Genomic DNA, 27952 nt, shown 5'->3' with positions numbered 1-27952 from the left:
GAAAGTATGGTCATGGCTAATTTGGGCCATGTCGGTAAACCAGGAAAGTGTTTAATGCCTCTCAGTCCTTGGGCATCATATACTTTGACACCAGGGCAAAAGGCATCCTATTTTGGGGCTAGGTGGCTTCCCCATGCTTCTAGTGGAAATGTTTCTCAGCTTCACTATTATTTCCTTATTGGCCTGGTTACTCTTTTTTTTTTTTTTTTTTTGTGGTCTGCCTTTCCACACATGAAGATGGCTTGCAGCAACCTAGGTGTCACCTAGTAGCATTTCCCATGCATCATCACTTAAGAAATGCTTCCAAACATTACTAGAGATTTCCTACAGTGTGTAGTTGCTTCTGATAGGAAACCACTGATCTGAATCCAGACTGTGGAGAACACAGAACTACTAAATATGCTCCAGGGCTTTACACTGGGAATAAGGAGGTAGTCACAGAGAAAAGACAGCGTAGTGCTATAATACAGGAAGAGTCCCTGGCCAAGACAAAACTACCAGAAACCATTTTAGTGACATAAATGTTACCCTTGGACCACTAGTTTAATCTGTGGTTTAATTTCCTAAAATAAATCTTCAGTGATTTAAATGATTAGCATAAAAAATTATTATTATTTTTTTTTGTTGAAAAAGTGTGCATGGGAAGATGCACATGAGTGCAGGTGCCTATGGAGACCAGAAGAGGGTGCTGAATCATCTGCAGCTGGAGTTATGGGTGGCTGTGAGCCTCCCAGCATGGGTACTGGGGCTTCTGCAGGAGCAGCAAGCGCTCTTAACCATTGAGCATCTGTCCAGCCCCTTGATTAGCACTTCACAGATTAGGCATCTTCATTGTAATTTTATGATGAATATTGGATTTGTCATCTAATCAGGTGAAAAAAACCTAATCTTTTAAGAGACACTTAATAACCATTTAAAGTACGGAAGACTTGATTAGGAAAGACTGAAGGCGCTATGTTAGGTAAATGCATGAACTTCAAATGCCTTAAAAAATTGATGGTTAAATCCATTTTACTAGGAAAGGATTTTCAGTGGGGAAGTTTGAGCTCTGAAGTGTTTGTGTTGTTTCCTTTGAGTTCTAAGACAGATTTTGCCCTTGCTTTATTCCTTTCTGGAAACATCTGTTGTTCATGTTTTAGAAGGAATAAGACAATGGCTTTGGAGATGAAAAGTTGCAAATCCTAGAAGTTGGCTAGATGGCCTATTTTGAGCCTCATATTCTTGAGTCCTCATATTTGTTTCTCTAAAATGGAAACACAGTCATCCCTTCCTCTCTTGGGGCTTTCCATTCACATATTTAACCAAAAAATGAATAAGACATATTCAGAGGAAACAATTTCCTCTGTACTGAACAGGTACACACTATTATTTTATGTCATTCTGTATATAATCCAGTATAGCAATATGTACCTAGCATTACATGATAACAGACATTATTGGTCATCTAGAGATGATTTAAACAGACAGGAAGATATGTGCAGGTTATATGTAAATGCTATACTAACTTATGTGAAGGACTTAAGCATCCTCTTATATTGATATCCACACTGTGACTGAAACTAGTTCCTGGAAGACAGCAAAAGATGCCTTAATATGGTAGAGGAGGCTCAGAGAACTTACAGGCTGTATGACAAAACAGCATAACTAGAAAAATCTACGTAGGAAAATCTAGGAATATGAAATTCCTGCTAGGGAGATGGAAGAGGAAGGCAAAGGGTGCCTGAATCAGGAATTGAAGGATGAGAGAGGAAGCCCATTACAAACAGATCCTGGCTTGAACATTTTTGGATCCCTGAGCCTGCAAAGGTTCTTCGGTAGACACAGCATAGCTGGTGTGGGGATCAGAAGGGTGGCTAGTGATGCTGAGACAGAGCTTGTAGGGAGGGTAAGAGAAGTATGGTCTGAAGGCAAGTAGGGGACACAGAGGAGACCCTCCAGCCAGGACGAAGCAAACATTTCCTTTGATTCTGTTTGGATGAGAAGCCTCTGAGGGCATGATGGATCTAACTTACAATAGAAGTATCCCCTAGCTACTGGGTTGGAAGATCAAGGGTCATGAGATGGGACTAGAAGGGTAGAGACCCACACATTTGGTGTCTGCTCTTATTATCCTGGTACATAGGAGGTCCAGCCCAGTGCTGGCACACTGAGTGATTATTGTTCCTATATGACTCAAAGGATAGCAAATCTCAGTTTGCAGTTTCCATCTGTTGATTATATAGTCTAACATGCCCATGCCTCCAGAAATCTTACTTCAACAGAAAGACATGGAATGGGGATGGTCTGAGACATACACCTGTTGCCATGAGCTCCTCCATCATCTCATCTGGGCTTGCTCTGCTTTCTCCTACAGAAGAGAGATCCAGCTATTGGGGACCTGTGGGCCAAGTTCTTCTTTCCACACATTAGGAGTATGGTTCTTCCATCCTCAAGTAAACTGGGATCTTGCATATGACTCCAGATACATTTACCGCAAGGCCTTTGGAATCTGAGAAAAATCCTCACCCAAGCCAATTAATAGAATTAAGTTGCACTTTGAAGCCATCTCCCACCTGACTGTTTCATTAGCATTTGTGCACACATTAATCACGGCATTTTGTATTGGGTTCACCAAACACTGCCTTTCACTGGATGAAGAAACTGGACTCTTTAGATTTAATAACCATGTCTTCCAGAGCCTCTCAAGTCCCTAGCTTGGCTCTGCTAAATGCACAGACAAGGTGAGGTATTAATTAACAAGTGAGATAAATGCCCAAATTACATCCTTGGATCAAGTCAAACCAATTTGGATGGTGAAGGGATGGAAAGGAGGGTGAAGGAGCTGTGGGCATGGGGCAGATTTCATCTATTTCAAGTGTTCTGGATACAGGCCAGTGTTATGTCTCCTCATTTAGACCTGGCTACAGTGCTTTGGATGACATGCCCAGAGCTCAGGCCAGCATCCACATCTCTTAACCCAAGGCGGCCTCCTCTGGAGCCAAACAAGGGACCAAACCTTGCCAGTAGAGGCTGAGTAGGAAACACCATTCTGAAGGGGAACTGGAGTGGTATTTAATTTATAAAGGGAAATGAAGATGCTGTGATGGACTGAAGAGTCCTACCATTACTCATTACTCTGTGACTTTGAGAAATCCCCGGGGGACAGGATGAAAACTCTAGGCTTAACTTTGACATGTGCCTTCTCTTATCCCGTTAATGTCACATTCCATGACAGTCCTTTCTTTTTGTCCCTACCAGGGTACTTTCCCTTTGTCACCTCTCCATGTTCTGGATTATCAAAATAATAACAAGCTTCATATATTCCATTTTTTTTTTCAGATGGAGAGTGAGTTCTTTGTGACAGGTGTCATGACTGTTCTAGCATTTACCAGAAATCCAGTTTCTATTGTTGAACATTTGGTAGATTCTCAAAATGTTTGTTAAACCACGAATGAATAACTTAAAAGAGACTGGGATGGTTGGAGGGATGGAGGAGTGGATGGGTAGGTGGATGGATGCTTTCTAAAGCATATGGATGGAGGGATGGATGGATAGAGTCACTCTTTCATGACAGAGCTTTGAAACAAACATCATTCACTGTTCCACTGTTCTCAGTGGAGAATATTTTAAAAACATATTTGACAGAAATGATGGGTGTGGGGTGTGGGGCATGTGTTTGGAGCCCAGAAAGGTGACAGAGAGGAAGATGGGTAAAGCATACAATATACACATATTGAGATGTTGCAACCAATCTGCTAGGGTAAAAACAAGATGAGAAGAAAATTGAGTCATATTCTAGTTACTCAGTAATTAAACCCAAAATCACTTATGGTTTTTCTTCTTATTATTTATTTCTTCCTGTTTCTCTCTCCTCACTTCACTCCTTACATGCTCTGAGAATTGAAGTGGGTAGGGATCTGGGGTAAAGGGACTATGACATAGGTCTGGGCTAGCTATCACAGGAGGAAGTATCATTTAAAAATGTTTTCCCCGAAATGTGGTTTGTGGAACTATCTCTGGGGTGCTTGGTAAGCATGTAGACTGCTGCATTGGAAGCCTGACTTAAATGAGACTCAAAAGGCAGCGACCAAGAAACCTGACTTGCAAGGTCTCCCTGGGGCTCTCCATAGCACTGAAGTTTAATGAGACAGGTTAGACTCTTTATAGCTCTATGCACTGGGAAAGACATCAGTTGGATTCTGTTATATGATTGTCTCTATCTAGAAAGTAACATTATTAGGAGCACCTTTAAGGTTAGCACCAGCTGACCTGTCTGTGTATTCTACAAATGACGCACATGCAAAATACGTAACATGCATTTGCTCACTTAAACTTCCTACTAGTTCATGGAGTTGACATAATCACACCCATTTTTACAGACAAGGAAATTGAGACTTTCAGAAGTAATTTGTTGAGCCGAGATAACACAGGCTGATTCTGAAGACCGGAGGCTGCATTAATAGGATGCTACAGTGTCATCTATGCAGTCACCACAGAAGCATCAGAGGAAAGGCAGAATGCCATCCCAAGCTCTGTTGAAAATGAATGAGGGGAGACAACGGTTCACCTATGCAGTCATAAGAACAGTGATGCAAGGTAACAGGATGAATTCACCATAGGAAAAGCATTGTCAGGGATAACACTGTTACCCTATGTACCAAGTGGATAGGGAACTTGATCTATGCTATAGTACCTTCAGGCAGACTCCCATGCAGGCTGGAAATGATGGACTTGGGGCATTTAGCACATAGAAGCTGGGTGTCCTGCTTCTAAGTTCTGGGCCACAAAGGGGCCTCCAGGGAGTGAGTACAGGCTCTCTAGGCCAGACAGTCTAACGATGCCTCCTCACCTTGCCATTCCCACTTGGAGAGGAAATCTACACACACTCTTTCTCCTACCCCTGGCTGTGATGAACTAGAGCTCACACCTCTGCCTTGGTGGTGATAATTAAATATTATCCGCCTGTCACTTGGCACACATGTTGTGTGTATTCTCAGACTTTAATGAGCTGGTATTTGTCTCCTGTAAGCAAAAATATTTCTCCGAGTCTCTCTCTCTTTTTTTTTTTTTTCCAAATTGGGGTGAGTGGTTTAAGTGAAGATCTCTCACTTTTAAAAAGACAGTCTCTGGCCAGCTTGTCTGTGAACTGTCTCCACTTGTTTTTTATTTTTGGGTGGCGGGCAGGGGCCACAACACACAAAGCTTGCCCCTTCTGAATTGGCCATTTGCTGTCTGAGGTTATGTGAGAAGTCACATGGATAGTGAGTACTGTAGCAAGTGATGAGAATTCAGAGGTATGGGGTCACCATGTATGCTGTTGTGGGGACACCTTGAGGTGGCTTTTTCTGACAGGGTTTCTCAGTTAAATGCCAAAGAATACAGAAAATCTCTGTATTCTGTGAAATTTTCCTCAGCTCCCAAAGGGAGCAGTTCTATCTGGTACTTTTCTAGATGTATATTGAGAGAAATTAAGGCATTTTGTAAAATGAATGTTTTAGGAGAGTGGCTCTCAAAGGAAATCTACATGTGAGGTACCTGGAGATTTACCAAACACTTAAATTCTTGTACCCTACCAGACCCATGAGTTCAGAAACTCAGTGACAGGGTCAGATCTCAGTCACCAGGGTTTAATCAAATCCTTTAGGTCCTTTCAGAGTTACTGGGGAATAGAAAGACCATACAGGGGATTCAATTCAACCTCAGTTGATGGAGGCAGTAAAGAACTTCAGATATTTCTATCTGTGTTTGTGTTTATAACCATCTCAGTCTCAGTATAGAATTAGAAAAAAATCCTATCACTTTAAATTGAGAATGCCTACTTCCCCCCACCCCCATATCTGGGGATGGGGAAGGACTGGCCTTTTCCAGTTTCTCTTCGGAAGAAAGCTCTATTATCTCCCCCATCCATGAGATTTATGACAAGTGTGTTCTTCGCAGCTGCTCCCTGGGTTGGGCATTCGTGTCCTGCTTGGATGCCTCTCTGACCCAATGCCAGGTTTCAAAAGTACTCAGTCCTGTCAGAGGGTTCCCAACACAGGACTGAACCCAGTACTCCAGAGGCAGGAGAGCCGGGGCAGCCACCCCTTAAACAGGAGATGGTGAGCTCACTGCCCCTGGGTCTAGGGTTGTTGAGGGGAACTTCAGTATTTATCAATAAACAGCAAAGTGCTTAGCGCACCTCCCAGGGAAGTAATTAACCATAGAAAGAATACCCTGTGCCGAGGCATCTCCTCCAAAAAAAGAACTCACTTCATTGTGAATTGCTTACGCCAGGTGAGAGAGAACGGTGTCTACCCCCCTCACCTGACATAAGCAGCTCTGAACTAACTGGGAGTTTCTTTTTATAAACACGGTGCAGAGACTTTCTTCTTGGTGGTTAATTATTTCCTTGGGAGATTGCTTTAATAGTTCCCATAAGAAGGCCATTATTGTCTTTAGCATAATCACGGCCTCATTGCTTTTGCCCTAGCCTTTCCAGCACTCGGACTCTGCCTCTTCAAGTGACCCTGTGTTGTGCCTATCAGGCAAGCCCTTTCTTTAGCTTGGGGATCAGTTACCTCAGGTCTGGAGCCAGGGTCAGGGCGAGGCTGACATATAGGAAGGTAGATGGCATGGGGCCTGTTGGGGACACTGGCCGCCAGAAATCTCTTCTTGTTTCTGTATGCCACACTCTAGCAATTTGCTATGCTTTCAGCTGCTGACACTTCGACAGGGAAGGAAGCCAGGCAAGCGTCTCCTTTTTGGAAGCAGAAGGAACTGATCTATAAGCAACCGTGGTGCTCAGTGAAATCACCAGGGAGGCAGAAGCAAAAAGTCATTGGATTTTGACTCAAAAGATGCCCTGTGTGCTTATGCCTCACCTTGCTAAAAAATGAAACTGAGTGGCTTCTGTTCTGGCTTTGCTTCAAGAGAGAGAAAACAAACGAAGGACAGTGCCATGGGTGCATCTGGCCTAGGCAATTCTTTGATCATGAGCTTGTGTCAGTGTAAGTATGTCTGTTTAAGCACAAATTATCTATGTACACAAAGGCAATCGCTATGGAAATCGCAAGACGTCCATTACAGGATGAAGAAAGAGGAGAAAATAAATAGTGTCTAATAGTCTCATTTGTTTCTCACCAGGTTGCATCCTATGCTGGACACCTGAAGCTGACTCCAGTGGACATGAAACAGGGGTGGCTTTGATGCAGGATGGTGATACACACATACTCTGTGACTGCTGCAGTGGGATCATAAACTTCCTTGGTAGGTCAGATAACTGTACCTGCAGATCCCCTGAAACAACTTCACATGAACTCTGACATGTGAGCCATTTGGTTGGGGGCAGGCCACATAACTACACTGATGTTATGGACAGTACACAGTATTTGAGCTTAGGACACAGGGCAGAGGAAGGCAGATCTCTGCAAGTTCAAGGCCAGCCTAATCTACTGATCTCTGGTTATGTCTTCACAAGAGGTTTGCTACCTCAGCAGTAATAAACTAGTAGAAGCTGGGAGGTGGTGGCAATGCCTTTAGCCCCAGCACCTTGGAGGCAGAGGCAGGGGTGGGAGTCTCTAAGTTTGAGGCCAGCCTGGTCTACAGAATGAGTTCCAGGACAACCAGGGCTACACAGAGAAACCCTGTCATGAAAAACCAACCCCCACAAACAAACAAACAGCTCAGAGGTTCAGTACATGGGTGGTAGTCCTCAACCATGTCACCTGTATATACCTAGTCTCAGAAACAAGCAGGGTTGTGGCCAGGTCAGTACTTGGATGGCAGAGGAGAGGTTGCCAAACCTATCTTGTAAAGAATACAGATAGCTGTGTCATGTCTCCTTGTGTTGGATCTACTCAGCTCCATGGTTAGGGGTACAAGGACAGAGAGATGGCACTAGGGTGATGGCACTGGCCTCCAAGCTAGATGGCCTGAATTTTATCCTTGGGATCCACAAGGTAAAAGAATAAGACAGGCTCCCACAAATGATCCACTGACCTCCACAAGTATGCCATGGCACACATGCTCCCCTTCTCTTACACACACACACACACACACACACACACACACACTGAAACAGACATGTTAAAAAATTAAAAATTAGTATAAATAGATGAACACTACAAAGGAATACAAAGGAAGGCATAGGTTAAAGAGTTTAAAGCTTCATTATGCAAGGAAAGACAATTTTTGAGACCTACTAAGCCATCAGCATAGTGTCGATAGCTAAAGATACCGTATTTTATACTTAAAATTTGCTAATTTGCTGTGGAAAATAAGGATAAGGATGGTGGAGAGAACTCTGAGTGGTAATGGACATGCTTATGGCTCCAGTTATACTGATGTTTTTGTGAATGTATGTATATTCCCAAACTCATCAAGATATGTACAAATATATATACATACATACATACATACATACATACATATATATATATATATATATATATTCCATCAATAAAGTAGTTAGAAAAATAAGTGTGGACATTTGAGTTTCAATTTTCTGTACTTTTCTATATGATAAAATATTCTTTAGATTATTTCCCCTCAACCATCAAGAAAATGTTAAAACCTTTTCCATTTCCTTCACAAGTTGGATTTGGCTCACAGGCTATAGCTAGGTGACCACAGATATTATAACATATACTTTGGTTCCAGAGCTAGGTTTGAGTCTATACTATATTTTCTTTAGAAGTAATGTAGTTGCTTTTCAGGTCTTGGTTGCCTCATCTGCAAAGTGACGTCTCACAAGGCTATAAGGATGAAGGGACACTTGGCTATGACATCCCAGGGAGGTGTGAGGCTCTGACTGTCATCACCACTGTCACTGACCAAAGCTGGTCACCCTGAAAGGTCTGGCAGGACCATTTACCCTGAAGGCAATAACCAGAACCCAGCTACCTCTCTGTAATGCTGGATATTTGAGAATACAAAGTCAATACCAAACCCCACTTTGTGTCTTCCTGGCCCAACAATGTGTGTTCTCTGTTGTGTTTGCTTCAAAGGAAACATTACAACATTTGACAATAGTAGGGAGGAGATCTTTCAGGAGAACAACTCATGACGAAAGCACATACAACACTGTTCTTGAGGAGATGGGAATTAGAAGACACTTGCTCACCTCCCTCATTATCCTTGTTATCAGCGCAGGAGGTTTCCATGGCAACGTTGCATCCAGGCCCTCTCCAGCCGGTCTGGCAGACACATTGCCAGCTGTTCTGACCCAGTGTGCATCTCCCGTTACCGTTGCACAAATCAGGGCAGCCATCTGGTTGGAGAAATGGAGAGAATGAGAAGGAGGGACGTGAGGCCGCGCTGGGGAAGCAGGGGAGCCATGCAGAGGGGAGCAAGCCTGCAGCAGCCACTGGGCCAGCCTCACAGTGGGGCCCATACCTGCTGTCCAGAGTCAGGGGAAGCCGGCCATGCATGCAGGTGCAAGACGGAGTTGGGGCATAGATGCAGGGGTTTCCCAGTGACAACTGACCTGGGTGCAGGGGTCAGAGCAATCTTGCCAAAGTGGGGAGGGAATTCAGTGCACATCCCAGACAAATGGACTAACTGTGATTTCAAGTCAGTGGCTCAGGATGTGTGCTGTCTTGAGAAAAGGCTACCCATCTTATCTACCCTTCCTTCCTTCCTTCCTTCCTTCCTTCCTTCCTTCCTTCCTTCCTTCCTCCCTTCCTCCCTTCCTCCCTTCCTCCCTTCCTTCCTTCCTTCCTTCCTTCCTTCCTCCCTTCCTCCCTTCCTTTCTTCATCCCTTCCTCTCTTTTCCTTCTTCTTTCTCTCCCTCTTTCATTTTCCACTTCCCCTTCTTTCTTTTTTAATGCCTCTGCATACAAGAGAAAATTCCATACAAGGCCAGAGTCAAAATGTCCTCCATCTTGCAGAATTTTAAAGATCAATTTACATATGATTTTCAAGAGCTTCTTGTGACCAAGGGAGAGCTGGATGGCTCTGCTGGGCTTTTTTTTTTTTTTTTTTAAATTTATCCTCGTATAGCGTTAAGGGACACTTCAGAACGTTGGCTGCTTATTGCCACCTATTTATGGTAGATTTAGAACTAGAGCAGGATTTAAAGGCCAAGGGAGGGGTAGGTGCTGGGTGCCATGAATTGGGAACATCATAGAGGATATATCTGTGTCTGCAAGGGAAGGGCAGGGGAGTCCAGAAAGTTCTTATTTTATGGCTTCCTTCCTTCCTTCCTTCCTTCCTTCCTTCCTTCCTTCCTTCCTTCCTTCCTTCCTTCCCTCCATCCCTTCTTTGTGTGTCAAATTGGCAGCTTATTTTATTTGCTAAATGCTCCAGCACCCACAGCAACTGTAGCCTAGACTCCCCCACCCGAAGCTTGGAGAAAGGGAGCTGGGTGAGGAGAAAATGGAAGGTGATATGGGGTGAGTCTTGCTAGGCAAGCCATCACGGCCCTCTGTGAGACTGAGAGAAACAGGGGACCTATGGCACCTGTGCCCACACTCATAAGACCTACTTACTGGCAAGAATTTCTAGGTATCTTCTCATTTTTCTTTCTTTGAGCAGTTTTATTGAGGCATAGTCTGCATACAGGAAAATTTACCTGTTGTAAATGTACACCACACAGTGCAATGACACCTGGGAAAGTTATGGAGTTGTGCAATTGGAGGTATATTTTCTTGCTCCGTTTAAATATACTCCAATTAATTTAATTGCCCCTGTAAGTAACTATCTGCACATCTTGAAGATTCCCCCTCCCTCTGTGACCGCTTCCATTTCTAGATGTTTTTAAACTACACCAGTGCAGGCCTGACTGGATCAAAGCGCTTTCTGATGACAGCTGTCATTGGCCTGGAACCTTCCTGTGAACTGAAGTGTGCATCTCTCCTGGGCATTCCAAAGGTCTTCACCTTGCACCCTGCTTCTCTTTTCTTAAGCACCGCTCCTGTGGGTGCAGGCAAACCTAGTTTGCCACATGTGGCTGTGCTTGGTGTGAGTGTAGAGAACTCCTAGGGAGTAAGGTCCAGGGTTCCCCAGTTGAGTTTGACTGCTCTAGGAAATGTCAGTCTCTGCTCCCTCCCTCCCATCCTGTGCACATTAGGGTCAGAGTGAGTAACAGGTAAGTTCTCTAGGAGCAGTCTCTGGTAGATAGTTGTACTGAGCGAAACAAGGAGCCTGCAGCGGGGAGTCTGGTTTGGTGCTAATCCTAGCAGTGTGTACAAGCGCCTTGGTCTTCGTGCCTGTCCTTTCGAAGTCCAGCTCAGGATTCTGCACCTTTCCTTATCCATCTTTCCTTACCTATGAGGTGACTGTGGCCCTGTCTGGGGAACCACTGATGTCCCTGTGCTCACATCCTGAGACAGTGCTGCAAGGAAACCCTTCCTCACTTCCTGAGATGTGCCATACACACTTCTGTGGGAGCAAGATGGAACTTGTGAGGGAAAGCCCGAGAGACATTAGATGGGTCCTCAGGAAGAAAGAGATTGTGGGCAATCTGCAGCCATCTTCTGCCTTACAGTTACCACCAGAAGAGTGTGGGGGAAGAGATCACAGAGAATGCACTAAATGACAGACCTCTGAACATTTGCTCAGCATGGTCTCTGGTATGTGTGCTTTGCTATTTAGCTACTTTGAGGCCTCATGTCTCACTGAAATCACGCCCAGAGTCTCAACGGAAGGCTCATTGTGTAGGAAACCCACGTCCACCACATAAAATTTAAATTTGCCAAGAGTCCCAGCATGTCAGTCAGAGATATGTGCTCCAAATATGTATGCTCCTCTACGGAACGAGCCTCCCCCTACTCTTTTCATCCTGACCAACCGAAGTGAGATAAACAGGGCAGAGTAGCGAGTTTTCGCCACATCCTACGAGGAAGATGAAAACACGAACAGTGGGGAGCTGGCAAATCTCTGAGAAGTTTCAGGGCAGCTGGGAATTAATGGACAGGACTTTGCTTTTAGCTTGAAGAGGAAGAAAGCAGCCTTGGTAGGTGCGTGGCGTTGCTAGGCAACCCCAAGCTAGCCCTAGTACAAGTTCATTCTGCTGGTGGCCTTCCGAGGAGGAGGTGATTCTTTGTGTTTGTCAAGTGCAAAGCCAGCTCTGCTTAAGGAAAAACAAAACCTAGGAAGTAATTAGTCTGGAGGGTAAATGGGCATCAGGTGGCAGCTTTTCTCTGGAGAGGATGCTATGACTGAAGTTGGAATTGGCTTATGGGCTCATACTTGGGCATCCAAGAAATTATTTGTATGGAGTCCTCCCAGTTTCAGGCTGGCTCTCGGATTTCCTTGAGTGCCTGCCTCTAAATGACTCGTTTAGACTCCCGGAAGGCACCTCTGTTTGGGTGCTTATTTCTTCAGCTAAAGAGAAATGATGGCTGTCTAGGGCCTTCAGGCTCTATCATGACCCCGGACCAGTGGTTTTTAACGCAGGATTTATGAAAGATTTCCTTCCCTTTCTCTGGGGGACATCTGGAAATGTCTGGAGATACTTTTGATTGTCATATTTAGGGGCAATAGCACTTGAAACACCATGGGTCAAGGTTGGGGGGTGCTGTTCAACATCCCAAAGGCACAGGAGAACCCCCACCCACACTCTCCAGGAATGATATAGGTTCAAATGTCAAACAATCTTGAGGTTGAAAACCCTGGATTCATTAGCTCTTAGACATGGTTCTTGCTGATTCACAGAGCCTCATCTGGTCTCAGACAAACAGCTTGGGCTTGAGTGAATAGGAATCATTTCTGCCTGTCCCTCTGCATCTCTTCCCACAACCATGAGAAGGTAGAAGGAACCTTCCTTTCCAGCATAGGACATCTCCTTCTCAGGGAAAGGTTGCAAGGATCCTAGTAACATGGGCTGGTTTTGTCATCTTACATCCTATGCACAGCTGACACAGATGCACATGGTAATCTCTACACAAACCAAAGTCACACTGCTAGACTCTGTTGATGCCTGATCTTCAACTCTAGTCCTCCCACCTCCAGCCCTGGACTCCAAATCTTACCTCAGCAGTCCCATCTGTTCATTCCTGGGCATCTCAAACTCAGGAGAATCCAACCTCTTCCTTTTCTCTCTCTCTCTCTAAACTGATTCCTTGATCCATGAACGGCTCCTGAATTCATCCACTGCCAGGACCCAAGCCTTGGAGTCACTCTCTCCTTCTACAACTTCTCTCATCTCTTATAGCTAATACCAATCTCCACTGCTAAATTTTCTTCTTAACTCTTCAGTCAGGAGAAATGCTACAGTTGGATAAAGTCTGGATGTGTCCCAAGAGTTGATCTTTGGAAGTTGTATACTCAGTCTGGTGGTATGGAACCTTCAGGGGGTGGGGCCTGGAGGGAGGTCCTTAGGTTATTGGAAGTGCCCTCACAAAACACAGTTCAACCTTAGCTTTTCTGTGGTTTCCTGCTTTAAGATACCACAGAGAGGCACAGCCAATGGGAATTCTTCTCCAGAGTCTACATACAGCATTCAGACTTTCAGTATCTAATGCTGTGGACTTAGTAAGTCTCTTTTAAAAATAAAGGTTTTTTTTTTCTTGTACTAATTCAAAATGTAATGAAAAAAAAATAAAAAGGAACACTCAGTTATATCTGTCCTTCCTTTTAAATATCTCAGAATCTGCTCCCTGCTGATATTATGTCAATCTTGGTTTGGACTCCTGCAGATGCCTAACTCATCATTCTGCCTATTTTCTCTCTTAGGAGCTTTCCACTGGCCCTGTCTCAGTATCACATTAGGTTTTGGCTACATGTCAGCCAGATGACTCTTATTTTTCCTTTTCTCAGTTCCCCAACTTTAACCAAGGCTTCATATCCCTGTTGGGCAGCCACTCCCTTTTAGAAGCTTCATCCTTTCCTTTGTATCATCCTACCTACCTCTCTGTCATTATTAACCAGCACATAATTGATGTGTGCTACGCTACATAGCCATCCTATAACCGGCTGCAAGAGCATCATAATGACTGTGGACTTTGTCACTAACTACATTTGAATGGGGCTCCTAGAACTTCTCAGTGTTCAATGGGCACTGCTACTGTGTTGCTCACCTGCCAGGTGAGGGGCCATCTCTAATTTATTTACTGTTGGACTGCAGTACTCAGTGGATGGCTGAAGGGAACAAATGAATGGATGAATGGATGAATGAATGAATGAATGATGTCTGAGTGAAACCAGCAGGGCCGGTAGAAATGCAATAATTTCCAAGTCCCTTTTACATACAAATTCCAACCACTGGGAAAAAGAAGTAGCACAAGGTCTTGTTGACAGAGCTACCAGCTAGGCTTTTTGACTTAAACAAAAGTTAGGTATTAGCAAAATAATGTCTAGAGCCCAGAAAAGAAAGGGGAGTGTAAATGGGTTTGAAGACAGCTATAATTACCATAAAAACACTTTTCTAAAACAGCATCAAGACATGTTCTGCAGTGTGTGGCAATTTATAGGTAGACATAAGTGGCTAATACTGTTCGGGAAGGAAGGACGGGTGGATGGGCTTTTAATGGACCAGCAAGCACACCCGAGAAGATGTGCTGGGTACAGTAAAGGCAGAAACGACACCTCCCTGCTCAGTTCAAGAGACCATAAGGAAAACCATTACAACTTGCTATAAACTCTGAGAAAAGTTCCTTGTTTTCCTCAATTGAAAGGAACCTTTGAAACCAGCTCTGCCTCTTGCTAGCCGTGTGATCTTGGGCTGGTAGATGCAGCTCTTTGAGCCCAGCCTGTTTGTAATGCTATGTCCCCCCCCATTAATGATATATACTGTCATTCTCAACAGAATGACATCTTCAAGGATAATATTCTGTCTCCCTTGTCCGCTGAGACGGTTTCAAGGTCTAGAAGAATAGTTGGCACATCTCAGACAATAAATATTTGTTAATGGAGTAACTTACTTCAGATGATGACAATACTTACTTTAAAGAGACAGAGGTTGCATTACACAAAATGAGCCAGAGGAAGGTTTTTTAGCAGAGTTTGGGGCATCACAAGTGCTCATTTGATAGACCACATTGCTGACAGTGTTGATGCAGTTGTCACAGCTGCTACTCTCATTACTGGGATGCTGTTTTAGTATAGCCCGAAGTGCAAGCCCCTTCTCTGTGCCTCACTCCCAGATCAGGAAAACCCAACAGCTTATATTAATTCAAACTTTTTAAAAAGTAGAATTTTTTTCTAGTATTCTCAGAGTGTGCTTTTGTTATGTACTGTGATATTCTCATTCTTAGGACTACTAGTTCAGAAAGCAAGCAAGAGGCTGGGCTAAAGGAGAAAATCCCCAGAAGGTAAAGACAACCTTGAAGGCAGGAGGGCCAGTGAAATAAGTGTGTCCTTTCTCTTCAGAGTTTCACTTTCCACTTTTCAATTGTTAATTTATTTAGTGGTGTGTGTGTGTGTGTGTGTGTGTGTGTGTGTGTGTGTGTGTGTGTGTGAGAGAGAGAGAGAGAGAGAGAGAGAGAGAGAGATCACAGGTGGACATAGGGCATCTTCCTCAGCTGATCTCTATACTATGCGGAGAGACAGGGTATCTTGATGAATCTGGAGCTCAGTTTTTGACAGACTGGATGACCAGCAAAACCCAGAGATTTTTTTTCCTGCCTGTCCCCTTCCACCATTGCTGGGGTTACAGGTGTGCAGTGCGTTGCCTCACCTTTTCACTTGGGTGCATTGGATCTGAACTCGAGTTTACTTTCTTCTGTGCAGGTGCTTTATTTGCAGCCATTTCTCCAGCCCCGAGAATTGTGGTTTTAATGTCAACTAAAGTAGGGACATCATCTCCTCTTCCCTGCAAAATGTTTAAATGTCACTGTTTTCTTGGTACCATACATCTCTGGCTTCAGGGAAAGATGTTTTGTAAGAACCTGATTTACATTCCAGAACTCTTTCTAGCAGAGGTGTTGGGGACCAGGGATTGCTAGAGTTAAATCGTTACTTTTACTAAATAGCAGTGGCAACACTAGGGGGGGGGGGAACTGCAATTGATTTTAGAAAAATGATTGTCAAAGAAGCATGCTAGTCCCTGGGGAACAGTAAGGCCATCCTTGATCACCCACTTGTCAAGTGGGAGCTGTGTGGGAACCCCACTTCAAGGTACGTAGTGCAATGGACATGCTGCCATGAGCCTGCAATTGAACAGCTGTCCCTGCTTTGCTAGCAGACATGGAAAATCGAGAGGCAGATGTTTCTCTGTTTCAACAGCATCTGTGTATCTTTGAGGGCCTGCAGACGTTGAGCAGGTACAGTGCCGTGTGAGACCCAGGAAGAGCCAGCATCCTTGAGCATCCTTGACATGGTCTACTGCAGAGGAGGAAGTAGCTTTTGCTCAGAAGGCAGAAATTGTTCCCCTCTACGCCAGTAGCCACAGAAGCAGCAGATCAGCCATGAGATGATAGGAATTTGGATTCAGCTGTCTGCTGCACGTGTCTGGATGCACCTGGATTCTCACCATCAGCATCATTTCTGTCTGTGTGGGAAAAGGCATGTGGCAGGCTCAGCTATGGCCACAGAAAAAGTGATGATTTAAAAAAAAAGTAAACAGGAACCTTTCCCACTTGGGGGAAAAAGGCAAAAGGAGATGCATCTTACTTTTTAGAGTGCTGGAATTTCAGGTTCTTAATGCATTTCAGCTCTTTTTAAGTTGAGGTCATGGGAGAAGGAGACTGAGAAGTTAGGCAATGGTGATGGGAGAACGATCATTTTGGAACCCCTGGTTGTTTCTGAGTGAATACAGGTGGACTCAGTGTCCCCTAGCTCCTCTGGGGTTCCACACAAGCCCTTGCTCTCTTTCCCAGAATATCACTGGTGCCTAGTCTACTTTACCCATCAAAGGGAAGATGCTGGGTGCTGGTTACTGGCTTGGGAGCCTGTACTCCAATGTTGTTAAAGCACATACTAATTTGTGACAAGACCCTGCTGACAATCTTACAGGGGCTTCACTACTGATCTAGAAACTTGTCTACTGAACTAGATGACAAATAGCTTCTCACTGTAGCATCAACTTGGATTTTATCCTTCAGTACTGAGTCAGCCTCTGGGCAGGCTGGCTAGCCACCCTCCTTTATAACAAGCCCTCCAGAATCTTCAATGCCTGCTCTGTGAAGATCAGTTTGGGATTAAGTTTTGAGCCCAAACAGGACCCCAGGAGGCCTGCATTATCTGTCCTGGTAGTTGGTCTCTTCTCTTCTCCTTTTGCCTTTGCTCTCTGGACCTCTGGAATATGGAGCCTTCTTCGGAACTTCCTGGGAGCCCCTCTCCCTACACTAAGCTCACTGTATCCACTCCAGCAATGCCACTCATCCTGGCTCATCAGGATCATCCTTTCAGGGGGTGGTTTTCCTGACACCCTGCCAGACCGTCCCTGCTCTCCTTCATAGCACTCTCTTTTCCTTGCTCACACCTATCATAATTCTAGTTCAGCCTTTGTTGAAAGCAGGAGGCTTAAGCTTGACTGCACAATCCTCAGCCATCCTTCCTTTTGGCTCAGTCAGTAAAGTATCTCCAGAGGGGCTTGCACCTTTCTGGAGGGGAGACCCAGGCATCAGTATCTCTCTGTCTCTCTATCTCTTCCCTTTTCTTTTTTGCATGTGTGTGTATGTGTGGGTGTAATGTATGCATGTTCATGTGTGTGAGGGAGCACCATGTGTGTACGATGCATGCACATTTGTATTCATGTACATGTGAGGGTTAAAGGATGATGTGAGGGATCCTCATTGGTTACCCTTCACTTTATGTATTGAGGCAGAGTTGCTTGACAAATCCAGCTCACTGATTCTGTTAGTCTAGCTAAGTAGCTTGCTGCAAGGGAGAGAGGTCCCCTGTTTTTATCGTCCAAGTCCTGGGATTGCAGGTGAGCCACTGCACTCAAGTGGATCTGAACCCTTGTCCTCAACAAAAATGTTGAGCAGTGTGAAAGTCATCCATTGAGTTCCACTCCCATCCCCTCTTTCTTTCTTCCTTCAGTCCTAGAATTGAACTCAAGGCCCTGCTGATTAATGCTCAACCACCAAGCTACACTCCCAGCTCGCTCTTTCTTTCCTTTCCTTCCTTCCTTCCTTCCTTCCTTCCTTCCTTCCTTCCTTCCTTCCTTCCTTTCTTTCTTTTCCTTCTCTATAACTCTCCAGAATATTCTACCACACAAAGGCGACTAAGAACCTGTGGTTTAATGGCCTCCTTCCTGGCTCCTCAATGCCTCCTGTGTGCAAGACTTTGGCTCTGTTGTTTATGGCTGGCTTCCCAGTGCCCACCCCAGTGGTTAGCATTAAAGATATTTGTTTGATGAATTCATGAAGAAAGAAACCCAGGCTGTGTTTCTTTGCTGTTTTATCATGCCCTTGATTCAGCAGCCAGGTAAAAGGAAAAGCCTCCTGCAGGCCACACCCCGAGCGCTGGAAGGCCGATTCTTTCCCCAGCAGAAGCAGCAGCTGCTTGCTGCACAGGGTCCAAACCCAGGCTGTGGCAGGGGCTGCCTCTGCGTGCCAGTGTGGAACTCTGCCTCAAAACCTGTAAGAAGCAGATCGCTCCCGACTGCAAGAGACAGACCGGACACCCAGAGAGGTAGAAGAGAAGGCACATTGGCAGATTAAGAGGGTGACAAGAGTCACACAAAGGCAGGGATGACAACGAGAAGAGAGTCCAATGGTTTAATTTGCTTCTTGGAGGATGATCAAGTTGTTTTACCTTGTGCCGCTCATTCCCACGGCTGTCCAGCAAATAATGAATGTGGCACCTACTGGTATGGAAATAGGGACAGGCATGACTTTGATTTCTTGTTTGTTATTTTTAACAATCTAATTCTACATCCACTGGGCATCCTGATAGCTACAGGAGGGTCATAAAAATACAAATAACGCCTAGGAGGCCTGTGGGCACGGACTTGTTACTTCTGGAGGGCTGGTGGCTCTCTTTAAACTAATGTAAAAATCAGGCCAACAATCAATTACTGTTTTTGTTGTAGCCAGCACAATTGCTAGAACATAAGAAAATAGAAAATGTCGTTTTTTTCTTTTTTCTTCTTTTTTTCTTTCTTTCTTTCTTTCTTTCTACCTTCCTTTTTTTTTTTTCTTCTTCTTTATACTACAAAGGGCCAGGCAAATAATCTGCTCCAGGACAGAAATTCTAGATCTTAGAAAGTGTTCTAAACTGTGACAATGACAGCAAACCATCATAGCAATACTCCCAGGTGCTTTTCATATATGAGGTCATTCAGCATGGCCACAATAAGCCTTGGTGTAGGCAATGCTGTTACCCCCGTTCTACACAGGAGAAAGTAGAGGAACAGAGAACTAACTTGGCTAGTGTCGCAGAGGCAGATGGTGTTAGAGGCAGGGTTCTGACCAGGCTCTGGACAAACTCCACAGTCCTGTTTTCCACTAAGCTCAACTGTCTGCCTGGTCTGCCCAGAAATGGCTTCCACACTGTAGTGTATCTCATGAGAGCCCTGTGTCCCAGGTAAGCTGGGTCATCGCTGAGGTCTGGAAGTGAAGACTGGGGTCTTGATTGGTCATTGTGGAGGAGAAGGTGGAGTGGAGATAAAGGTCTCCAGAGACAAGGAAGAGGTCAGAGTTAAAGACCATGTCACTTGTGTCATCATGGAGTATTGGGACCTTCAGTATGCCTGCTGGGACTAAAACATCAGGACAGCCTGGGCCAATACAAGTCATTTATTTCTTAAAATCTGCCAAGGTTTGCTTTAGGAGCTGCCTTAGACACTAACAACCTTCAGCTGCTTAAGAGCTTGTATATAAAATGGTGCAGTGCAGTATTTGTATCCTCTGGAATGTTCCATATCATCTTTATATGGCAGATACCTAAGACAATGTTATGTCAATGCTGTATTGATAGTTGTGACACAGTATTAGGGAGTCATGAAAAGAAAAACTTCTAGCTGTGTTCAACCCTGATGCATATTTCTTCCCAGTGTACAGTTAGATTATATCTGCAGGTGTGGATCAGTGAAGCTGGCTCAGCTGTAATAGTTAGGGTCTGTGTCTGAACTGTATGAGTTTGAATCTCACCTCCACCCTTGGCTACATTAACTTTAAGCAAAATGCACACACCCTTCATGGCATAATTTTTTCACCTACAAAACAGAGCCTGAAAAATAGCACTCTCTTAGAGTTACTAAGGGTTAACGAGAGGCTATGGCCCATGGTAAATCTCCTATACAGACACTGTTAGTGCTGCTTTTAATCATTAGAGGGACCCTCTAACAGTGTGCTTCAGGAGAGTCTTTCATCAGCACATGGATTGGTACTGAGGAGAGGCCATCATATTCTACGTCTTAAAATAGGCACAGTATTGGCTGGGTCGGCACACAGACGTAATTCCAGTGTTCCAAATGCCGAGGCCAGCCTGGGCTGTGCAGTGAGACAGGTAGACCCCAAAAGAATGTGCATAGTCAGTACAGCTAGGAAAGCCCTTTCAAAGACTTGGGAAGAAATGAGGAAAGTAAAGTAACTTTCTGAGAGAATTTCCTGAGCAAGATGTCCCCAGGATGGACACCACAAGTTATCTTATGAATGCTTCTTAAATTCAATAGGTGTGTAAGATATAACTCTTAAGGACCACAGGGTAAGAAATCTCACCTACACTCATCAAGTTATATTAATAGGATGAGGTAGTGTTGCTGGGGGGTGAGGAGATACTCAGGTCCATTACTAAATATGCCCTGCCCTGGGGGCGGGGGTTGGGGAAAGCAACAGTGTCTATCATTTAAGAGTGCCAGCCAAGTGCTCAGCAATCCATAGTCTATATCTTACCAAGCCATTGCAAGGACCATAGGAAGTACATATTGTCATCATGGGTGGCTGAAATTATTGAAGCTCAGTGGAGTTAATTAACTTGATGAGGGTCATCAGCACTCTAAGTGGTAGAAGAGGGATTTGAACTTAGGCCAGTAACCTTTGCTCTTCTCTAGTTTGTTACATTTCTATGGGAGAGGATGGATGATATCAACTGCGTCTGTGGGTTCTGCATTCTCAGATTTAACCAGCCTTGCCTTGGACATATTGCACCTTTACTGAACATGTCTACATTTTTCTTGTCATTCTTCCTTAAACAATATTGTCCAACACTTGTAACATAGCATTTATGTGAATTAGGAATAACAAACAACCCAGAGATGATTTAAAGGATGTGGTTGCATGGCGTAGGTTATATACAAACATTATGCCATCTTACAAGGGCATTTTGGTACTCTCTAGGGTAATGGAACAGGTCTCTATGGAAAGGGAGGAGTGAATGCAATTTTGCTTTGATTCCTTCCTTTCTAAGCAAACTTCTGATTTTAAACTTCATTACCCATATTGATTTCCTTTTAGGGAGCGAATATACTAGAACTGTAAGACTTCTTCACTGTGGATTAATATGTTGCCATTTTGGGGTTAGATGCAAATTTGGAATAGAATGAGGGGATGGGTGGAGGGCTCACCTGTGGGCACAAACAGTGCTGAAGCTGAGAACCAGGCCGTGTGCTAGAAAGATCCTGCAGGGGAAGGGGCTGTGTGGTGATGTGGTTTTTGCCTCTTGCTCTGGTTTAACCCCTGATGAGACTGGCATGTGGGAACCAAAGGAAGAGGACTTCTGAGGGAGAAATACCAGCCCAGTTTCACGGCTATTGTTCCTGACAATATGTAACATGCTGATCTTGTAGCAGATCCATGAGTGGTTTTTTTTTTTTTTTGTTTATTTGTTTTGCTTTTTAAATCAATGGGTCTGGGAAGTCCTTTGGACATATGAATGGTGACATATGAATGGATAATGCCAAGCACAGGAGAGGACCAGTCATGCAACTGTTTGCAGGGGAGAGTAGTTCAGGCAGAAGAAATTGGGAGGAACAAAGTGCTGAGTTGGAAGAATGCTTGGGGCAGCATAGGGACAGCAAGTGTCCAGTTGGTCAGAGCAGAGTCAGCAGAGTCAGTGAAGAGCAGGGCTTTACAGTTTATTAAAGCATACTGGCCTTATTCCGAAGAGAAGGCTGGTGTGTGTGTGTGTGTGTGTGTGTGTGTGTGTGTGTCTTGTGTTGGGGTCAGAGGTGTAGGATGGCCCTTTGTACTGAGTGGTTAACAGATTGGGGAAAATTTAGAAGGCTGGCCATGAGGAGGTCATAGAGCTCTCAGGGTAAGCCATAGTGGTGTCTTGGTAAGTACCAGTTGTGATTCTATATTTACAGATAGACGCCTTTAGGTTTTACCACCTATCTGTGTGGAAGGAAAGATCCTTTGAGACACAAATGTGCCCTGGATGATATAAGTGTACCATAACCCCAGTTGGGAACCAGTGTACAGACGGTGGGGAGGAGCTGGGTCTCTGCTGTGATTTTTCTTTCCCTTCAAGGTCCTTTGACATGTTAAAGAAAAGATGCCTTGTGACAAAGGATGAGAACAGCATGGGCACACAGAGGAAAGACCGGAGGAGAGGACAGAACTACAGGGTCACAAAGGCTCTGGTTGTAGGGTCAGGATGGACAGTTTCACTTAAAACAGCTCTGGTGACTTTCTTAATGTAGTGGCTTCTGACCAGAAGGGTATGCTTGCTTATTCAGCTTAGCTACATCTGCTTCATCTTGTGACCCACTCCCAGAAAACCTTGTGTTATCATTGTTGATCTTTTAACCCCTTTATGTTTTATGTATCCTTTCAAGCTAGCTCCACCCATCTGAATTATAGCATTCAAGGACATTTAAAACATTTGGTCACTTGATGGGCAGTGGTGGCACATGCCTTTAATTCCTACACCTGGGGGGCAGAGGCAGGCACAGCTCTGTGAGTTCAAGGCCAGCCTAGTCTACAAAGTGAGTTCCAGGACAGCTAGAGCTGTTTGTTATACAGAGGAAAAAAATTACATCTATCTGTCTGTCTGTCTGTCTGTCTGTCTGTCTGTCTATCTATCTACCTACCTACCTACCTGTGATCCACCCATTCATCCATCCCTACCTATATCTATTCATTAATCCATCAAGCCTTCCTTACTAACCAACCACTCCAAATCTCGAGAAACCCGTAGACAAAACACCCCACGCTAAATGAATTCACCAGAAAGGGTATGTTTTACTTTGTTTTGTGGTACATTTTACCTTGTAGAGAAGAAGAAAAGCACTCTTATCCTTCCTCCTCTTCTTTAACCCCTCCCCTGCCCTCTAGGTTGCACAGCATCCCCCATGACCACCTTAGTCATCAACCCACAATCATCTGTCATTCAGTCTTCCCATCCCAGTGACCCAGGCACGCTGAAGTCAGCTCTGAAACAATTTGAATTCTGTGACTGAGTCTTTTTCCCAACTCAGCATTTAACATCACCCAAAGGATTAGGGGGTCCTGCTCACTGCGGGATATTTGTGTACATGTTTTGCAATAATTTTGAGCAGGAAGCACATGCAAGGGTGCCACAGTATGAAGAGTAAGGAGGCCTTTGTTTTCCAAGAGAGTAGAGAATGGTCCTTAGAATTCCCACAATCTGGCATATGCTATTGTTAGGTGCTATTCTTCAGTTTTGCATAATGAATACACCCCGAGAAAGGCAAGCTCCCTCTTTGAAATCTTCTCATTTGCTGAGAAACTAAATTCCCTCTTTTCAAATACATTTTCACATGCAAAGCAGCAGTCTGTTTCTGCTAAGTCACATTCTAGCTAAATGGATAATTGAGCGGGTGAATGGGAGCTGCTACTCAGCTGCTGACCTGCAGCATAGACACTCCCAAATTGCGGTGGAGCAATCCCCAGGAGGCAGAAAGCATGACTGATTTTTCCAATAAAGCTACAAAAATCGATAATCCCTGTAGACGAAACACTTGCATCTCTAACTATCTCAGAGATTTCTTCTTCTGTTATCCTCCACCCCGGAACAGGCCTTGGCACCCACTTCCGATTCCCTCACTACAAGACCCAAACCTGTACTCTATTACAGTTCTGCTGAACGTACCTTTCAGGGAGGCTCTGCAATGCTTCTTGATTTAGAGATGCCTGGGTTTTATGTGGTTGTGGGAAAAGTTGCTTAGCTTTTCCCGGGCGCCAATAAGTTCTGATCTATGGCTGTGCATGCCTGCATGATTAATGGCACATGCAATGCAAGGACTTGGAGCTTTCAGAGGTCACCCCATGTGTACTGAATAATACAGCGCAGATCCAAAAATACCCTTGGATGAGAATCCTGGCTGCACATAAATGCAATGACATTGCCTGCTTTAGTTGACATTGCCCGAGACTCGGTGTTTCCAAAGGAAGTCACCTCCCCCAAGCAGGCAATTTCAAGATAAAATGGGCGATCATTTTGATTCCTTGGATATTTCTCTGTACAATGTTATAGGTGCTGGGAAAAGGAAGGAGGCTGGGAAAATCATGAGGCTGCAATGTTAGCTTCTGACAGGATTTCTAAGTTTAGGGTAGCCAGGCCACATTGTGAAGCAAATTAAACGTCCATGCAAAATATGCTTCTGTGTGCAGTCCTGTGGCTGAGAATTTAAATGCACCAAAGTCAAGAGATTCAAAATGATGGTTCCCACAGCAACTATAACTCAGTTCTCTGGTGAATATAAAATTAACTTTATTGCAAAACATGCTGTTCAATTTACGCCTTAATCTAGTCATGGCAGAGTTACAGTTGCTGCGAGAACGCTAACTCTGAATTGTTTTGAATAATTAATCTAATGAAAAGTTGGTGGAAACGTGGACTCTGACAGAAAAGTCAACTGAAATTTAGGCAAGTTGGCCAATTGTGCCAAGATGGAGCAACATCGGAACAGTCATAGAATCTGGAATTACTTGGTGCACTCTTTGGCCTAGGGACACTGGTCAAAATAATGGGGCATTGTCCTTAATCCCCAAAGGCTGGTTCTTGCAAGGGATGACTTTACCAACAGGTGATCGAATTGGTGGACTCCAAAGAAACCCTGTTGTTGTTGCTCCTACCTGGGGACAAAGCAAGTGATCAAAACAGGCAATGATCACACATGGTCAGTGGGATTTGGAGCTCACCTGCCCTTTTCTTGGGCCATTTGGCTTTCTACATATTGCTTCATTTTTGTGAGCCAGCTTTCTTTTGTGTAAAATTAGGGTACTAATAGTCTCCTCCTCATAATGTCAACATGGAGTTTAGGGGTGGGGGAAGGTATGGCAAGGAACTTAGCAGGACCTGGCAAACTTTGTGTTAAGTACTCAGTAATGGTTAACTGGTGATATCTATACAGGGAAAGGTGGTTGAGTTGGTAGACTAGAAGTACTGACAAACCCAACTATTTGACCCATCTGATTGTTTTACTCCAGACTAAATTGGCATAAAGCTAAGCTGGCAAAGGGGACATAAAAACAGGCAGAAGGTGGCAGAAAAGTGTCCCCATTTATAGTGAATCTTCTTTGAAGTCATGGAGGCCGCTCCCTCTGAAGTTCTAGAAATCGTCTTTTTTTTTTTTTTTTTTTTTTTTTTTTTTTTACCAGATTTAATTTTTTTGACTTCTTTTTATTTATTAGCCCTTTCCCTCTTTTTTCAGACTTTCCTTCTAATTCCTTTCTTTATTGTGAGATACTCATGTCATCCTTTGGCAGATATACTGCATGACATATTGCATACAAGTTTAACACATAAGAGAGTTGAGTTGTTTCTACCCCTTCTGAACTATTTTTCACTGTTGGAAGTAATACAACCCCTGTTGTGAATGTATACTCTAGACCACAGACAAGCCTGAATACCCCCCAAACTCAGGAGGAACCCCTGATCCACTTAGTGCATCATTTTGTTGGCCCACCTTTGAAGCCAGCTCTGTACTCCTAATAAGTGGGTAATTTTGGCAGCTGAGAAACAATATTATTGTAGCTAACTCATGAACTTCTCCCTATTCCCTCCCTAGCTATTCTCCTATATACAATGTGTTTTTTCTTTCTCTCTGTCTTAAATGAATCAGATGCTGGGCAATGGGGAAGGGCACGTTCCCAGGGAATTTTAAGGTTGGCCAGCAATCCCTGGGCACCTGCTGTGATCCAGGCTCCAAGATAAAGTAGTCCTCCCTCAAGGAATCTATATTGTACTGTCTGGCCTCTTGGTTGGTCAAACCAAAGGAACTGACTGCCAGAGGTATTGTCAAGGTTTTGACAGAAAGGGACAAAGTCACAGATTATGAGGGAAGAGAAATTCAAAGGCAATGCCTCAGCAGTATGTGACTTCAGTTTGTGAAGTTATCCTGGCTTGACTCTATTTTCCCTCTCTATGTACCAGCTTCATACTGTTTGCCGGGCCTCGACCTCCTTCCCTACAGTCTTGGCTTGTGGCTTTCTGCCTTGCTGTGATCAGTGTCAGTAATATTTTTATGGCTCTTAGAAGACTTGATTTTTATAACACTGCAATCGTTTGTTTTTACTGCTCAGAAAATATTTTAAAGCCATGTTAGTTAGTGTTACCTAATCTCACTGGTGATGGAAGGGAAATTTGAATGTGGAGGTAAGGGTACCCTCAGAGCACAGAGCTCATTTAGAGGCAATGGAAAGAGATTGCTGGTCTTATCAGATGCTTGGCTCATGTGGAATTTCACCCCTGCTTTGCCTGTAACCCTAGAGGCTCATGGTGGGAACCTCATCAGCCAAAGCTCCCCAGTGATTCCTCTGTCTGTCTGGGGTTCCCCAAGGGCCCCACTTTAGCTTTAGGAATCAAGTTCATCAGTTTAAGGCTGGTGAACTTGAACTAGCATTCTTTTCTAACTGAAACTGGCTTTGATTGATTTGGCTGCATTGGGAAGCTGTGGTTTCCCTGACCTTATAATTTCCTAGAATATAGGCACCCCCAGGCTATGGCAGAGGGTTCCCCATCGCAATGCCTGATTGCTGCATGGATGGATGTAAAAGTATCAAGTTTGGTGGATGCATTAGAACCTTGAGAGGCTTCATGGAAGAGGGCAAGGAGAACATTGGCTCTCCAGTTAAGAGTTTGAGGAACTTTCATTCTGAACACCTAACTTGAAAGTGCAAGCTGATGCTCCCAAGGTAGCAAATAGGTAACTTCTTGATAAACTCCTGTCTATAAAGACATGGATATTTTTCCATCCCCATACATTATGATTTGCTGGGGGGAAAGATTATACTTTATGCCTGATTCTGGAAGCCTAATATTATTTATTTCCCATGGATCTTGAATGTTTTCAGTCCCCCTGCCTCTCAAGAAGTGTCCTGATTGGAAGGATCAGATGGGAAGCAGGTGGATATGTCAGCCTTTGTAGTTTCAGTGAGTCTAGTACCTCCCCAACACATGCATTCTGAATGGCCAGGTGTTCCCCTGGTTCTGCACCTGCCTCTGAAGGATGCTGATGGCATGCCTGCATGCAGAGGATGTGGATGATTATAGTAGAGTGTCATGCTGGGATTGCTTCCCAGGAACCAGTGGCCTGATCGGAGACAATTTAGGAGGAAGAGCAAGCAGTCTAGAAAAATGTAGAATACTTGTACTGTGCTGTCCCGGGAAAATTATCAACAGGTTTACACTGCTGAACTGGAGTCTTCTCCCTGGGTCATCCCTGCAAAGCCCAAGGAATTCCCCTCAGTAGAGTTGACAGAGCACATAGGCCAAGGAAGCAGAGGGGAGAGGGCAGGACAGGGGACTGTTTAGCAAGGCCTTGATCACAGCCATGGAGGGAAAACAATGGCTGTAGAAGAGCTCCAGTCCTCTTGGGACACTTTGATTTTCCTGGCTGCTCTATCCAAGACAATTCAGGAAGGGGAAGGATTCTGGTCCTGGCCTCCACTGTACCTCTTGGGCCCTTATGCCTAATTTGCATGGCCACTTCTGTTAATCCACTGTAGCTGAAGAGAAGGCATGCATTACCAGGTCTGTAAGGGAAGGACTTCGTAGGTGTCTTTTTACCAGTCTAACAAAGGGGAAGAGACACAGGGGACTCAAGAAGCACAGATTATAAGGCTCCTTTAGCAGGACACAGCTGTCTAGAACCCTGTAGTACCCCAAGTAGAAGTTCTATCTCCAACACTCAAAAGAGTAGAGTTTGAGAGCATGGCATTAGACCGATGACAAGTGCAGAGACGTGCTGCAATGGGTG

General features: G+C 44.3%; 1 protein-coding gene across 13 annotated transcripts in view; it reads right to left on the bottom strand.

Moving 5' to 3' along the window:
• Window positions 1–27952, bottom strand: part of Tenm2 (teneurin transmembrane protein 2) — a 922050-nt gene that overhangs the window by 84473 nt on the left and 809625 nt on the right. For all 13 annotated transcript variants that reach the window (XM_051180940.1, XM_051180941.1, XM_051180943.1 and 10 more), the window contains one exon: window positions 9080–9226. In XM_051180940.1, coding sequence (XP_051036897.1) covers window positions 9080–9226 — 147 coding nt within the window. The remainder of the gene's footprint in view (window positions 1–9079; window positions 9227–27952) is intronic.

The sequence above is a fragment of the Phodopus roborovskii genome, unplaced genomic scaffold (genome assembly GCF_943737965.1).
Source record: "Phodopus roborovskii unplaced genomic scaffold, PHOROB, whole genome shotgun sequence".
In the NCBI taxonomy this organism is placed as follows: domain Eukaryota; kingdom Metazoa; phylum Chordata; class Mammalia; order Rodentia; family Cricetidae; genus Phodopus; species Phodopus roborovskii.
This window is presented reverse-complemented; position numbering and strand designations above follow the sequence as displayed.